This window comes from Acomys minous, assembly GCF_964271855.1.
Source record: "Acomys minous genome assembly, chromosome: 12".
NCBI classification, from domain to species: Eukaryota; Metazoa; Chordata; class Mammalia; order Rodentia; family Muridae; genus Acomys; species Acomys minous.
This window is the reverse complement of record NC_140493.1, coordinates 68,602,881-68,618,058: the sequence shown is the minus strand read 5'-3', so window position 1 is coordinate 68,618,058 and position 15,178 is coordinate 68,602,881. Positions and strand designations below refer to the sequence as shown.

General features: G+C 53.3%; 1 protein-coding gene across 1 annotated transcript in view; it reads left to right on the top strand.

Annotated features, from left to right (window-relative positions):
- DOC2B (double C2 domain beta) overlaps positions 1-15,178 on the top strand; it is a 31,694-nt gene that overhangs the window by 11,930 nt on the left and 4,586 nt on the right. Inside the window, exons 3-7 of the mRNA XM_084750397.1 lie at positions 3,535-3,609; positions 4,891-5,000; positions 5,672-5,798; positions 9,698-9,855; positions 14,527-14,608. Of these exons, the coding sequence (XP_084606523.1) occupies positions 3,535-3,609; positions 4,891-5,000; positions 5,672-5,798; positions 9,698-9,855; positions 14,527-14,608 (552 nt within the window). The remainder of the gene's footprint in view (positions 1-3,534; positions 3,610-4,890; positions 5,001-5,671; positions 5,799-9,697; positions 9,856-14,526; positions 14,609-15,178) is intronic.

The window sequence follows — 15,178 nt, the reverse complement described above, 5'->3', positions numbered from 1 at the left end:
GCCACTGAGGGGCTGCCCTTGGCTCTGTGCTTAGAGGGGGGCCCCCCACACCATACCTCTAGCCAGCCTAGATCACTCATGTACATGACTACCATGGCCGAGGGCGAGAACCATCTACATTGGGCTCGGGGGCCCAGGCTGGGTTCTTGAAGGCCCAGCCACTCCATCCTGCATCCCTGGGCGCACCTCGGATACCTTTCCATCCTAGGGAAACAGAGCTGAGCACCTGGTGACCCCAGGCTGGCAAGGTAGACGCAGGCTGCGGGGCCAGGCAGAGCCCACCCTCCCTCGCCTCCTGGCTTCGTAGAACTTGTCTGTGCTTGGGGACCTATGGTCAGACCACTCTGGTAGAGCCCAGCTTTTCTCCCCCATCTCAGAACCTGGGGTTCCTGCTGCCTTCTCCCTGTTCCAGGTGTGTGTGCGCACGTGCGTGTGCGTGCATGTGTGTATCTCTGTGCTTGTGTACACAGACTGGGAGACTAAGAGCCATTGAACCATGGTGAGGTAAAAGTCTACAAAAAGGACAGGCCTGGGAGCTACTGAGGCCCCAGCAGGGAGCCAGGGAATGTAAGCAGGAGGACTCAGGCTCAGACTCTCTAGGGAATCATAGTCTATGGACTTCCCAGAATGCACTCTCACTTGGTACTTTCATTAATTTTCTGTTGCTGTGATAAAAACTGACCAAAGCCTAGCATGGTGGCGCATGCTTGTAATCCCAGCACTCGGGAGGCAGAGGCAGGTGGATCACTGTGAGTTCGAGGCCAGCCTGGTCTACACAGCGAGTCCAGGACAGCCAGGGCTACACAGAGAAACCTAGTCTCAAAAAACAAAAACAAGCAAACAAAACCACTCCCCAAAAGCAACTTGGGGAAGAAAGGGATTGTTTTATCTTCCAGCTTGTGGTCCATGGTCCAGGGAAGTCAAGGCAGGTCCCTGGAGACAGGAGTTGATGTAGAGGCCGTTAAGGAATGCCACTTACTGGTTTGTTCTTCGTGGCTTGCTCAGCCCTTTTTATACATGCCTGAGACCATCAGCCCAAGGTAGCACCACCTAGGCTGGCTCCTCTCACATGCAACATCAATCAAGAACACGCATCACAGTCTTGCCCACAGGCCAATCTAGTCTGGGCATTTTCTCAAATAAAAGTACCCTCTTCTCTAGTGACCCTAGCTTGCTCAGGTTGACACTTGGTCACCCTCCCCCCTCGGTGAGGCTGTGTCTCGGTTTGCTATCTGTAAACAGGATCCACCCTGTGTGACTGCTGGACCACGTAGGAGGAAAACACTCAGCACCCGGCATCAGACACATCTAAACACAGGTGGACCTAGGGCACTAGCCCAGGCAAACCCCAACAGAGCCATCGCACTGGGAGACCAGCGTTACTTCTTGACTGAGATAAAATATCACACACATGGGGCTGGAGTGACGGGTCCATGGTTAAGAGTGCTGTCTATTCTTCCAAAGGTCCTGGGTTCAATACCCAGCAACCACAGGGTAGCTCACAACTGTCTGTAACATGTTCCAGGGGATATGACCCCCTCACACAGACATACTTACAGGACTAACACCAATGCACATTAAATAAAAATAAATTTAAAATTTTTCAAAATCACACACATGAAATTTAGCCTCGGAGTGTTGAGCCTACTCCAACGGCTGTACTATCACCACTATCCATCCAGAACCTTTTCAGCTTGTTTTGGTTTGGTTTGGTTTTTTGTTTTGTTTTGTTTTTTCCCTGAGACAAGGTTTCTCTGTGCAGCCCTGGCTGTCCTGGACTGGCTTTGTAGACCAGGCTGGCCTTGAACTCACAGCAATCCACCTGCCTCTGCCTCCCGAGTGCTGGGATTAAAGATGTGCGCCACCACGCCCAGGCCCCAAAACTGAAACTTCTTACCCCTAAAACAGCTGCCTGTCTCCCCTTGCCTCTCCTCACCTGGCCTAAGCCAGGACCTTGGAGAAGCAAAGTCATGTAGTTTCTGTTCCTGTATGTCAGACCATCTCGCCAGCTCTTAGACGGGTATGTGGCCCAGGCACCTGTCAGGTAGAAAGGTGTGAAAGTAACAGCAGGGACCACATCACAGCCAAGGGACCCAAAGGGCAGAGCAGGCTTCATTGCCGTCCTAGCATTGCAACTGTCCCACCCCCACCCCCACCCCCACCCCCACCCCCACCCCAGCCAGCACTTATGAACGCCCTCCTACTGGGCCTCAGAAGTGGGACCTGCAGTATCTCTGGGTAATCCCCCTGCCTCAAAGATCTGCAAGGGAAAAGTGAAACCAGTGAAAACATTGCAAACACGACTGATGTGCGGGAATTGTAGAAATGAGACAGAAACTCTCAGTTGTCCCCTACTCAGACTGGGCCACCAGATTCCCCCAGGACAGTTGTCCTTCTCTCCCTGGTGTGTGTGTGGGGGGGGGAGGGAGCTGGGTGTGAAAGGCCACCACTCCCAAGGCACACCACTCTCACTGTCTCCTGGCCAAGCCCCAGCAGCTCTGGGCCTAGCTTAAATCCCTCCCCCTCCCCCCAGCTACTCCTCCGAAGCCTTCTGAGGGAGTGGGCAGTGGAGGGAAGGCCCACACGTTAGCCCTCCGTCTTTTTCATTCCTCCTTGCTCTGTTCCACTCAGACTGTGGGGCTGGTTAACTCTTTACCTGTGATAAAGCCGAGGCTGCCAATCGCTTGCTCCACTAGCTAGGAAGTTCACAGGCTGAGCTCTGACTCCCAAACCTGGGCCTGCGGTCACAACAGAAGAGAAGTGATGGGTGGGTGGCCCACCTCAAAGCTCCTCCAAGCCCACAGAGCTGGACCTGGTAGAAAGGTGTGGGCCACCTTGGCCAGGAGCCGAGCCATCTCTCCCTCACCCATGTCGGCCACGGCCACGTACATGGCCATGGCCACGGCCACGGCCACGGCCACATACACCTCTGCTGCCTCCCCACCCAGAAATACAATCCCCAGAAGGTTAGCTGAGGCTCTTGTGGGTCCCCCCCTTCCCTGACCTGTACGCTCCTGGGGCTGGCAAAAGGAACTGAGTTGAAATCAAAGTTAGTGAGGGGTGCCATCTTGTGGAAGGACCCTCCATGGCAGGCAGCCTGTGGCTTCTAAGGACACCAATCAACAGCCGGCAAATGCAGAGGGAAGTGGCAGTCGTGGCTGCCCTCCCAGGCTTGGAGCAACGCGATTTCCCAGCTACCACCAAGAATGTAGGGGTGTGCTTACAGCCAGTCATGGAGGCTTGGGGTCAGAGAAACGGAAGGCCCAGCAAGGAGCGGTGTCTGGGCAGTGGGAAGAGAGGCAGGCCTCCCCAAGTGCAGAGTGAGGTGTGTCTTCTGGGTTCAGTTGTCACTAAGGCAGAACATAAAAAGACTTTACAGCCAGAGTGTGTGGGAGAGAAGTTTACCCCAGCACTGTTTGGTCCCCAAGACTCTCCCACCTTCAGGGACAATGGAGATGTCAGGGGAAGAGATCTCTCTCCTCAGGCCCTGTGTGTCCTTGCTCTCAACTCACACCCTCTCTGGTCTCTGCTCAGGGCCTGAAGCCGATGGACCACAATGGACTGGCTGATCCCTATGTCAAGCTACACCTGTTGCCTGGAGCCAGCAAGGTGAGGGTTTCCGGCACCGGCAATGGCACTGGCTTGGCATTCATGGCCTCCCTGGGACCTCATGAGTCCACTACCTATCTGCTAAGTGGGCCCCAGGGAATGTCCAGGTTACATTTCATACAAAGCCATTTTAGGCTGAGGTTCATATTATCCAGCGGGGGGGGGGGGTGGGGGGGGGTGGGGGTGGGAAGACTCTATGGGGTCAGGTGTGATAGCATACGCCTTTAATGGCAGCACTCAGGATGCAGAGGCAATCAGCTCCACGTGTTAAAGGTCAGGCTGGTCTACATACATAGGGAAGCTCAGGTTTGGCCAGGATGCAGGGATGCCTAGCACCTGCCCACAGGACCTGCCAGAGCCTTCAGCCCGTTGATGGGTCATTCCGCGGTTTCGTAAAGGTGACTGAATGGAAGGCGTTAGCCTGGTTCACTTGACCACAGAGCCCCTGTTCCCGCTTCCCTGCCGGGTGACCCAGCAGGAGAAGGGAGCACAGCGGCTGATATTCCACCCACCAGGCTTTCACTAGGAAAGCATGGGTTCCAGGCATAAGGAAGAGCCTGAGTAAAGGGGGGATGGGAAGGTGGGGAGGGGGGAGCGATCCAGGAAAGTGGTCCGTTTCTACCACTGGCCGGTCTAGCTATGGAACTCTCTCGTGACAGTGAGGAGAGAGGGGCGCAGGGGCAGCTAATGCTTATGAGGTTGGATACTTCAACTTCCCAGTGGGAATGAGTCACAGAGCAACTTCCTGCCCCCTGCAGGACCACCCCAGAGGCGTCGCTTCCGTCCTGCTGCTGTCATCAGGGCCCTGGGTAGGGGGCGGAATGCTCCTCAGGGTAGCTTTCCAGTGGCTACCTCAACAAATTCCCACAGCTTAGCCATTTAAATACACCCATCGCCTCCCTGTCACCTAGACAGGTTGCACAGACTGGACCAGAGGGCCATCTCCTTTCTGGAAACAGTCATTGCCTTTTTCCTTTCTTAGTAGAGGTGGTCCACTTCTCACACTGAGGCCCCTGCCCCGTGTCTGAAGCCAGCTGAGCTAGTCCTGTCTCTCTTGGCTTCTTTGTTTGCTGTCAAAGGCCTCTGTGGCCTCCTCTCTCATACCTCCAGAAAGTTTGCTGTTTTAAAGTCAGCTAATTAACAGTGTTGGTTTCACCCTCTGCTTTAGGTCCCTCCTCTGTGTCAGATAATGCCTCCACGAACGAACGGAGGGATCAGGTGTCCAGCCTCTAAGGCCACACCCCTTCCGGACCAAAATAAGACCACTCTGTCTTTTTGCAGGCAAACAAGCTCAGAACAAAAACCCTTCGAAACACCCTGAACCCCATGTGGAACGAGACCCTCACTTATTATGGGATCACGGATGAGGACATGATCCGAAAGACGCTGAGGTGGGTGAGGGCTCCCGTGCCTGCGCCCCATCCGGTGAGGTGGGTGAAGGGCCCCCTGCCCCGTGCCTGTGCCCCACCCAGTGAGGTGGGCGAGGGCCCCTCGTGCCTGCGCCCCACCCGGTGAGGTGGGTGAGGGCCCCCCCCCCGTGCCTGTGCCCTACCCGGTGAGGTGGGTGAGGGCCCCTCGTGCCTGCGCCCCACCCGGTGAGGTGGGTGAGGGCCCCCCCCCGTGCCTGTGCCCTACCCGGTGAGGTGGGTGAGGGCCCCTCGTGCCTGTGCCCCACCCGGTGAGGTGGGTGAAGGCCCCCCCCCGTGCCTGTGCCCTACCCGGTGAGGTGGGTGAGGGCCCCTCGTGCCTGCGCCCCACCCGGTGAGGTGGGTGAGGCCCCCCCCCCGTGCCTGCGCCCCACCCGGTGAGGTGGGTGAAGGCCCCCCCCCCGTGCCTGCGCCCCACCCAGTGAGGTGGGTGAGGGCCCCTCGTGCCTGTGCCCCACCCGGTGAGGTGGGTGAGGGCCTGTGCCTGTGCCCCACCCGGTGAGGTGGGTGAGGGACCCCCCTGTACCTGCAACCCACCCGGTGAGGTTGGTGAGGGCCCCTCATGCCTGCGCCCCACCTGGGGACACCCTACTGCCTGTGAATTCCCACTCACTGTGAGAGCCAATCACCCCCAGGATCTCCGTGTGCGATGAGGACAAGTTCCGCCACAACGAGTTCATCGGAGAGACCCGAGTGCCCCTGAAGAAGCTGAAACCCAACCACACCAAGACGTTCAGCATCTGTCTGGAGAAGCAGCTGCCGGTCAGTGGAGGAAGGCTCAGGCACCCCAGCCAAGCAGGCGTTCACTGAGCACCTACTGCTTGCCGTGTGTTCACTGAGCACCTACTGCTTGCCGTGCCGGGACTGTGTTCCAGGCACAGTTGCAGGAGATGGCACAGGGGCGGGGCAAGCCTAGGCGGGACAGCACAGAAGTGGCAGGGGAGCATTTCACCTTCCACAGGTGACAAGGTAACAATTCAGCAGCGCTAGGGATTACTTCTAAGACCTGTGTGGCCAAACAAGCACTCTTCCACTGAGGTATATCCCCAGCCCCTTTAAAATTTTACTTTTACAAATTTAAATTTTTTCATGTGTATGTAATGTAGTATGTATGTGTGTGTGTGTGCACATGTGATGTATGTATGTGTAGTCTGTGTGTATATGTATGTGTCTATATATGTGTGTGAGTGTATGCCTGTGTGTGTGTAGTCTATGTGAGTATGTGTATGTGTATGTATTGTTTGTATGTGTGTATGTATGTATGTGTATATATATATATGCGTGTGTGTGTGTGTGTGTGAGAGTACTCCTCCGTGTATGCATGTGTTTTGTATTCTATGTGTGTGTATATGCATGTGTCTATGAATGTGTGTTTGTGTCTATATTGTGTGTATGTATGTGTGTACATGCATGTGTATGTAGTCTATGAGTGTGTGTGTACATGTATGTATGTATGTATGTATGTATATATGTATGTGTGTGTGCCTGCCTGTGTGTATGCATTCATGTATATGTAGTCTATGAGTGTGTGTGTATGTGTATGTATTGTGTGTATGTATGTATATATGTGTGTGTGCCCATGTGTGTTTGTGTGTAGTCTATGTGAGTGTGTGTGCAGTGGAGAGATGTGTGACTGTGTAGGCCTGTGTTGAACATGGAGTGTCTTCCTCAGTCGCCCTCCACCTTATCTTTTGGGTCAGGGTTCCCGCTGAAGCCAGCACTCACTAACTGACTGGTCGGCCAGTGAGCTGGGATTTTCCTGTCTTCCCAGTGCTAGGATTACAGGTTTCTGCCCTATGCCAGGCTTTCCAATGGTGCTGGGATCCAAATGTACACAGCAAGCCACTGACTGACTGAACCAGGCTCCTCCCTCCTGCCCCTTTAATTTTCATTATGAAACAGAGCCTTGCTAAGTTCCCCAGACTGGCCTTGAATTTGCTCTAAAGCCCAGACTGACAGTGAATTCTTTGTTTGTTTGTTTGGTTTCTGCATTGTTTGTTTTTTATATTTGAGTCAGGGTTTGTCTGTGTAGCCAGCTCTGGCTGGCCTTGAATGTGCCTTGTGGGTGAAAGGCATGCACCACCAGCACCAGCACCAGCACCAGCACCAGCACCAGCACCAGCTCCTGGCCGGCAATGAACCCTCCATCCTCTTGTCTCAGCTTCCTCAGTAGCCAAGAGTACAGGCCTGTGCCACAAGGCAGGGTATGGTGGTCATTTTAACAGGCCAGGAGCAGAGAGGGGAGAGAGGAGAGGGCTGGAGCCAAGAACCAGATAGACCGGGGTGGGGGGTGAGGACTGAAGCCTGGTGCCGGGGCAGCTCCGGGTCTGTCTGGGTGCGTAGAGAGAGCTCAGGAAGGCCCTTCTCTAAGGGTAACTCAACTGGAACCCGTTAGGCCAGGAGATGCCCTGAGGAGACAGCGCATAATTCTTCCACAGACATTGTAATTGCTCAGCATGATGTCAGGACAGATTTGGCCCTGGTGGCCTTCATCAGCTGAGCCTCCCAGAGTCTTCTGGTCTGTTCCTTTCCAATCACTCTCCTGCCTGCCTTCTCACCTCATCTCCACTTCTTCTGGTTTATAGGGGCCGAGAATCTAGGGAGCCCCGGTGGTCAGGGTCAAGAGAGACAAGCTAAATCAGTTGGTCGTGGTGGTGCACACCTTTAATCCCAGTACTTGAGAGGCAGAGGCAGGCGGATTGCTGTGAGTTCGAGGCCAGCCTGGTCTACAAAGTGAGTCCAGGACAGCCAAGGCTAACACAGAGACACAGAGGAAACCCTGTCTCGAAAAACAGAGCCAGAGAGAGAGACAGAGAGAGAGAGAAAGAGAGAAGCTAAGCCCTCTACCTTCCAATGTTCAGGACATGGCTGTCTCCCCAAAGCCTGAGTGGAGGGGAGGAAGGCCAGTATTTAACCCCTGTATGCCAGGCTTGGCAGGGTCTGGAGCCTGGGACATAGGAACCCACGCAGTAGCTGAGACACTGCCTTTGTGCGTGGCTTTCTCACCCTGTATTCTCCTGCCACATTCTCTCCGCTCAGGTGCATAAGTCATGGGGAAAACCTTTGCTGATGTGGTATTTAGTCACTTGCCAGAGGTGACCCAAAGTTTCCAACTGGCCTATACCTCTCAGAAAGGCACTACCAGCCCCCGTGAGCTGTGTCCGTGAGTTCTGGCCTTGAATATAACAAGACTCTGTGTGCACGTGCATGCATGAGTGCATATGGAGTGTATGTGCACATGTGCACTGTGTGTGTGTGTGTGTGTGTGTGTGTGTGTACACGTGTGTGAATGCGGATGCATGAGTATGTGCTGTGAGTGCTCCAGAAGCCATACTTGGGCCTCCTTGTTGCTCATTGGCCAGCTTAGGGATGACACATGGTGACCGCAGGACTGACACGTGTGATAACTACTCTGGTTTAAGGACATGTTTTGGTGGTTTTCAGATTTTATACTCTATATTACTTGTTTTAAGTAAATACCTGGTTCAGTGTTTGTCATATGAAAGAGTCTACAGTATGGTAGTGTGCCCTTGAAAACATCTCTGCTCACACATACTACACGCAGAGCCTGGGATCACACACCTGCAGTGTCGGACATGACTGCCTGAGTGTTGAGATGCCAAGGCTATATATGAATTCAGGGTGAACTCTGGGATCAATTAGCCATGTCTGCTCTGGCCTGTGGGTCACAGGCATTCCCTTCCTCACCTCATAGGACTCTCAGCTCTGGAAGGTTTGGACATGGCCACATGGGGGCCTCGGGGCAGCTCCAAGCTGAGCACAGCTGCACGCAAAGGATGCGCCTATGAAAGAGGAGCCAGGCAGATCCCGGGGAGGGACCCTCAGGGACAGGGGCTTCTGACAGTCATCCTCTGATGACTTTACGGAAGGATAGGAAATGGAGAAGTCTCCCGCTGTCAGGACACAGAGGGATGGGATGTGGAAGCCTAGAGTTAAAGTCGCACCCCAAGGTGGGTGCTGGGCCTGCTTGGGAGGGGCTAGGCGTCTTCCCACCAGGCTCCCAGCTGCAAAGGGAGCATTTAGGGTCTCATGGGGGGAGGACCCTGCAAACTTTCTGAGAGTGGTGGAGCTGAAGAAGGCATGGAGGAGGGCACCAGCTCAGCACTGGCAAGGCTTGTTTGAGTGTGAAGAGGGCAGGTGGGGGAGCAGGGAGGTCGGACTTCCTACCCAGGTGACAGATGCCTCAGACTCCGCAGACCAGGCCATCTCTGTCACTGTCACTCACTTCTGCTGAAGGCAAAAGCAGCTTCGTGAGAAATGGAAATGGAGGGGCCAGGAAACAGGCTGTGTTGCAGAAAAATTATACTTAAGGCCGGGCGGTGGTGGCGCACGCCTTTAATCCCAGCACTTGGGAGGCAGAGGCAGGTGGATCGCTGTGAGTTCGAGGCCAGCCTGGACTACAAAGTGAGTCTAGGACAGCCAAGGCTACACAGAGAGACCCTGTCTCCAAAAACAAAACAAGCTAGAGATGGACCAAGGACCTCACTTTTGCACTGTGCCACCAAGTCGCACCCTGTCCAAGCCTAGCTGAGCGCGTCAGATGGACACTAGGGGAGTGAGATTATGGACCACTTCACCATCTGCTTAGCCAAAAAGGTAAAAGCAGACAAGGATGGCAGAGTGACCACCCTCTCCTACAGGTGGACAAGGCAGAGGACAAGTCCCTGGAGGAGCGAGGCCGCATCCTCATCTCACTCAAGTACAGCTCACAGAGACAGGGTCTGCTGGTGGGCATCGTGCGCTGCGCACACCTGGCTGCCATGGATGCCAACGGATACTCGGACCCCTACGTGAAAACGTGAGTATCCAGCCAGGCCTGCGCCTGACTCCCCTGCTCACCCGGAAGAGCCAGGGTCCTACATGCCGGGAGGCAGAGCCCAGCATGGCAGGCACTGAGGGGTCTTTGTCCACCAGGGCATTTTCTTCTATGCTCCTTTTGTGACTCTGGGTTTAAGTGCAGCCATCCCATTTTGTAGATGGAGATGCTAACGCCTGCAGAAGGGTCACCCGCTGGGAGAGAGAATAGTTATCTCTTGTTGGTGATGGGAGACATGGCCATCCTGGCATTTACAAGTTCAAATTCTTCAAATTTCAGATCCTGCTGCCTCTACCTCCTGACCGCTGTCCCTGAAAGTGTGACCCACCACACACAGACATGTAACGCTAGAGATCAAATGTAAGGTCCAGTGACACAAGGTCACTAGTGTCCCAGGCTCACAAGCAAGTTGAAAGAGGAGGCAGGGCCAGCTCCCGGAGCCAGAAGGCTTGGGGCGCTGGCAAACGACCTTTGCCAATGTATGTCCCCAGCCCTGTGTCTCCCCTCCCTACCCCTGACAGTGCAGCTGTGGACAGACACTGGCTAGGGGTTGTACCAATGGCTGGGGCCCCACAAGAGTAGACCTGGCTTGGGTAGGCTGTTCTCCGAGATTCAGGAGGCAGGTAGAAGTGGGCAGCCTTTGGGGGAGAAGACGGGGGCAGGTGCCACAGAGCCCACTGTCAGTGCCTGGCACACTTCACAGTGGCATGAATGCCATCCGAGTTCACAGGGTTACTCTCCCGAGAGGAACCTTGGAGAGGAACTCAGCCTGACTCACAACGACCTGTAACTTCAGTTCCAGGGACTCTGATGCTACGCTCTGGTCTCAGAGGGCATCAGGTGTGTACACATGGTGCACATACATACATGCAAGTGCTCACGCACACACATAAAAGAAAAAAATTCAAGTCTTAAAAAAAAAAAAAGCTGCGCAAGGTAGCACATGCCTTTAATCCCAGCACTTGGGAAGCAGGGGCAGATCACTGTGAGTTCGAGGCCAGCCTAGTCTACAAAGCGAGTCCAGGACAGTCAAGGCTACACAGAGAAACCCTGTCTCAAAGAACTAAAAACGAAAACAAAACAATACAGCACTCAGGAGGCAGAGGCAGGCAGATCACTGTGAGTTCAAGGCCAGCCTGGTTTACAAAGAGAGTCCAGGACAGCCAAGGCTACACAGAAAAACCCTATCTCAAAAAAACCAAAAAAAAAAAAAAAAGAAAAGAAAGAAAGAAAGAAAGAAAAGAAAAAAAGAAAAAGAAAACAATAACAAAAGCCTCCCTCTGAGCATGTGCAGACTTTTCCTTGTCATTATCCCAAAGCAACAGAGTAGCGGCCATGTGTGCAGTGTTTGTAGTGGCTCAGATGACTCAGAAGTGTACAGCAGGTTGTGGGAGCTTCTGTGCAGATGTCAGCTCATTTTATGTAAGGACTCAGGCATCTACAGATGTGCCCTGGAGCACATCCTCCACCGGCACTGAGGTGCGTTTCTTTTCTTTTCTTTTTTAATTTTCTTTTTAAGGTTTATTTATTATTTATGCAGCATGTGTGCCTGCAGGCCAGAAGAGGGCACCAGATCTCCCTATAGATGGTTGTGAGCCACCATGTAGTTGCTGGGAATTGAACTCAGGACTTTTAGAAGAACAGACAGTGCTCTTAACCACTGAGCCATCCCTCCAGACCCCCCTCCCCCACTGCGTTTCTTAAGCTGTGCAGAGGGTTCCTGAGTGGTACAGGGAGGTATGGAGCGGCAGGATTGGAGGGTCGGTGGGGTGTGTGTCACCTCCACCTGTCACAGTCCATTTCTCTTCAGGCAGAAATGAGATGCAGAACCAACCTGGTATGAACATTTAAAATCGTGTTCAATGGCAATCTGCTGGGCCAACTCCAACCCCAGGTCATGTGAAGGATGACTCAGAACCCAGAGTCTCCCTTGGTGCTGATTTGCACAGACACACTGGCTGGAGCCGTAGCAGGAAGCGTTCATCACTCAGGGTTCCTCCCTGCCCCTTGGGTCCATGTCAACATGTTGTCTATCCTCTGTGTGATGAGGTTCAGTACTGGTGAAGTGTCTCCCTTTTCTTTGTGGGAGTTGGGGGGTTGGGGCAGAAGCTGGATCTCACTGTGTACCCCAGGCAGCCCATGAACTTGTAATCTTCCTGCCTCAACCTTCCGAGAACTGGAACAGCAGACGTGCGTCACCAGACCCCCAGTTCGTTGAATCTGAGGGTCTAGGACCAGCAGATACAGAAGCTGTTTTGTTCTTACCCCCAAGCCTCTTAGCTCCAGCCATCATCCTCTGGCCTGGTCTATCCCAAAAGCATCGCCTTTTCCAGGATTTCACATCGAGCATCATATGGATGCAGCCTCAGGCCCGGCTTCTCCTTGCAATGAATGGCTGAACCAAGGTTCACCCACACAGTGTGTGCACTAGAGACGCCATCTTTGATATGGCTGCCTAGCTTCCAGCATGGACATAAAATGTGAATTCGTTGTTAATCAGTTTGCCAGCTGGGCGGGGGGCGGGGACATGAAGTTGTTTCCGTTTTGGATGATCATGTGAAACGGCCACTAGCTGGTAATCAGTAAGCCGGGCAGTGAACATGTGACATCTTAGCACTTGGGGAGGCAGAGGCCCAAGGAGATGGATGGAGAGTGTACAAGGCCAGCCTGGGCTACATACTAAGAACCAGGAAAGCCAGGCTGTAGGGCAAGACTATGTCACAAATATAAAACAAACCCTCAGGTGTCGACAGGCATCGTCATCAGTCTCCATTGCAACCACCATCCTTTTTTTTTTCTTAATATTTATTTATTTATTATTTATACATATTCTGCTCACATATGTGCCTTCCTGCCAGAAGAGGGCACCAGATCTCATTGTAGATGGTTGTGAACCACCATGTGGTTGCTGGGAATTGAACTCAGGACCTTTGGAAGAACAGACAGTGTGCTCTTAACCTCTGAGCCATCTCTCCAGCCCACAACCGCCATCCTTTAACGCGTACTGCCTCGTGCTTGTCTTAACAAACCAATATTAGACATATAACAAAGGCTGGATTGTGGTGGTCGCATCTGTAATCCCGTCACTTAGGATGAGGAGGCAGGGGGATCAGGAATTCAGGGTCACCCTAGCCATCCTAGGTGACTGGGAACAAAACGATGTGTGTGCATGCAGAGGTCAGAGGACAGCTTGTAGGAATCCTTTCTCTTTCCACTTCAGTGCTCTGGGAGCATTGAACCGATGAACTCACAAGCCTTGAGCAGTGACTGCTAAGCCCCCAGCAACCTGCCGGGCCTCCAGTAAGGGTCTTAAAACAACAGCACTCAGCTTTTCCAAGGACGGAGTTTGGCAAAAACCAGGCAAAAAGTTTGGCTCTGATCAACGTGCCTATGTACATTTTAAACCTCTGGGAAACTGGTCATTTACTGTGTTGAGGTCCTCAGTGCCACCCGCTGAGCAGAAACAAGGCATTCATCACACAGTTGTGACTTGTGCAGTGACAGGATGGGAGGTTCTGCAAGAGAGTTCACAGGGCCTCCTACACCCCCATGTGAGTGACCTCCAGTCATGAAGAAAGATTTTTTTTTTTTCATTTTAGTTTATGTGCATTGGTGTGAGGGTGTCAGATCTTGGAGTTACAGACAATAGTGAGCCGTCATGTGGATGCTGGGAATTGAACCCGGGTCCTTGGGAAGGGCAAGCAGTGCTCTTAACCACTGAGCCATCTCTCCAGCCCCCAAAGAAAGGAGATTGAGCCTGGCTTCCAAGCACCACTCTTGCCAGCTGTGTGGCCTTGGGCAAGTCACTCCACCTCTCTGAGCCTAGAGGATTAAAATGTAAGGAGGGAAGGGCACAAGCTTTGCCGTGGCCCCACTGCTATTATCCCTGATAACTGGCAAAAGAGAACCTCCCTCAAGGCTCTGGCAAAGGAGCGATGCCTGCCCTGCCCAGTGGATGTACTGAAAGACTGACTTTTACACACAGTTGAGAAGAATGGATCTTTCTGAATGGTCTCTCTGTGTAACGGCCCTGGCTGTCCTGGAATTGCTTTGTAGACCAGGCTGGCCTCGAACTCACAGTGATCCACCTGCCTCTGCCTCCCAAGTGCTGGGATTAAAGGCGTGTGCCACCTCGCCCAGCTCTTGTGGTGTGTGATTTCTTAATAAATCTACTGGATGTGTGCGTGCACATGCGTGTGCGCATGCGTGAGCTCTTAGTTCTCAGGACAAGCTGAGATCAGTTTGTAGAGCATTTGCCTTACCTGCATGAGACGTTAGGTTCAGTGTCAAACACCACAATGCCCCCATACCCACACAACCCCACCCCATCCCCCCAAAAAAAGCAACAATTCCAGAACAAGAGGCAAACTCTGCTTTACAAAACTGGCTCTCCTGTGGGAGGTACGAGCTTTGTAAAGATCAGATTTCCAGAGAAAAGACGGCAGCCTCTCCTGGGGACGCAGGGGTGTGTGTGCCGCTGCCTGAGTGTTGACCCCAGGTGGGCAGGCTGGCGACTCCAGGGTTAGGACAAAGGTGCCCAAGGGATGCAACTCCAGGGTAGAGCGCCGTAGCACTGTACATTCTGCAGCTTGAGCCCTTCCCCCCCACCCCCGCCCCCGCCCCACCTCTGATTGTCCCCAATTATCACTCTAGATACCTGAAGCCAGATGTGGACAAGAAATCCAAGCATAAGACGGCAGTGAAAAAAAAAACGCTAAACCCAGAGTTCAATGAGGTATGGCCACGGGGCTGCGGGCAGCTTCATGAGGAGCTTTGGGGTTCCCCTGGGCTGGGTGGGGGTCTGGAGGGACCTGGTTTTTAAAGAGGGCACTGTGGGAACTGGGAAGTGGTAAGAGAGAGTGGGGAGCAGCTGCCAGAAGAGCCCTCAGCCATGGTGGGTAAGGCTCCACTGGGACTGCTTGGCAATGGGGAAGCTCATGGGAATAAGGAACCTTCTAGAACGTTGATGCTGATGGAAGTAGAAGGAAAGCCGGTGTGGTGGTGCATACCTGTAATCCCAGCACTCAGGAGGCAGAGGCAGGCGGATTGCTGTGAATTCGAGGCCAGCCTGGTCTACAAAGCGACTCCAGGACAGCCAAGGCTACACAGAGAAACCCTGTCTCAAAAAACCAGAGAGAGGGGGAGGGGCAACTCCTAAGTTTCCTTCTGGATGACAGGGTTGGGACCAGAGATGTAAGCAAAATGGGGAGATAAACTTGGGGCGTTGTGAGGATTCAAGACATCCCAAGAGGTGTGGCAGGACAGCTGTGAATACAGTGAATACAGTACCATGAACTTACTAAAA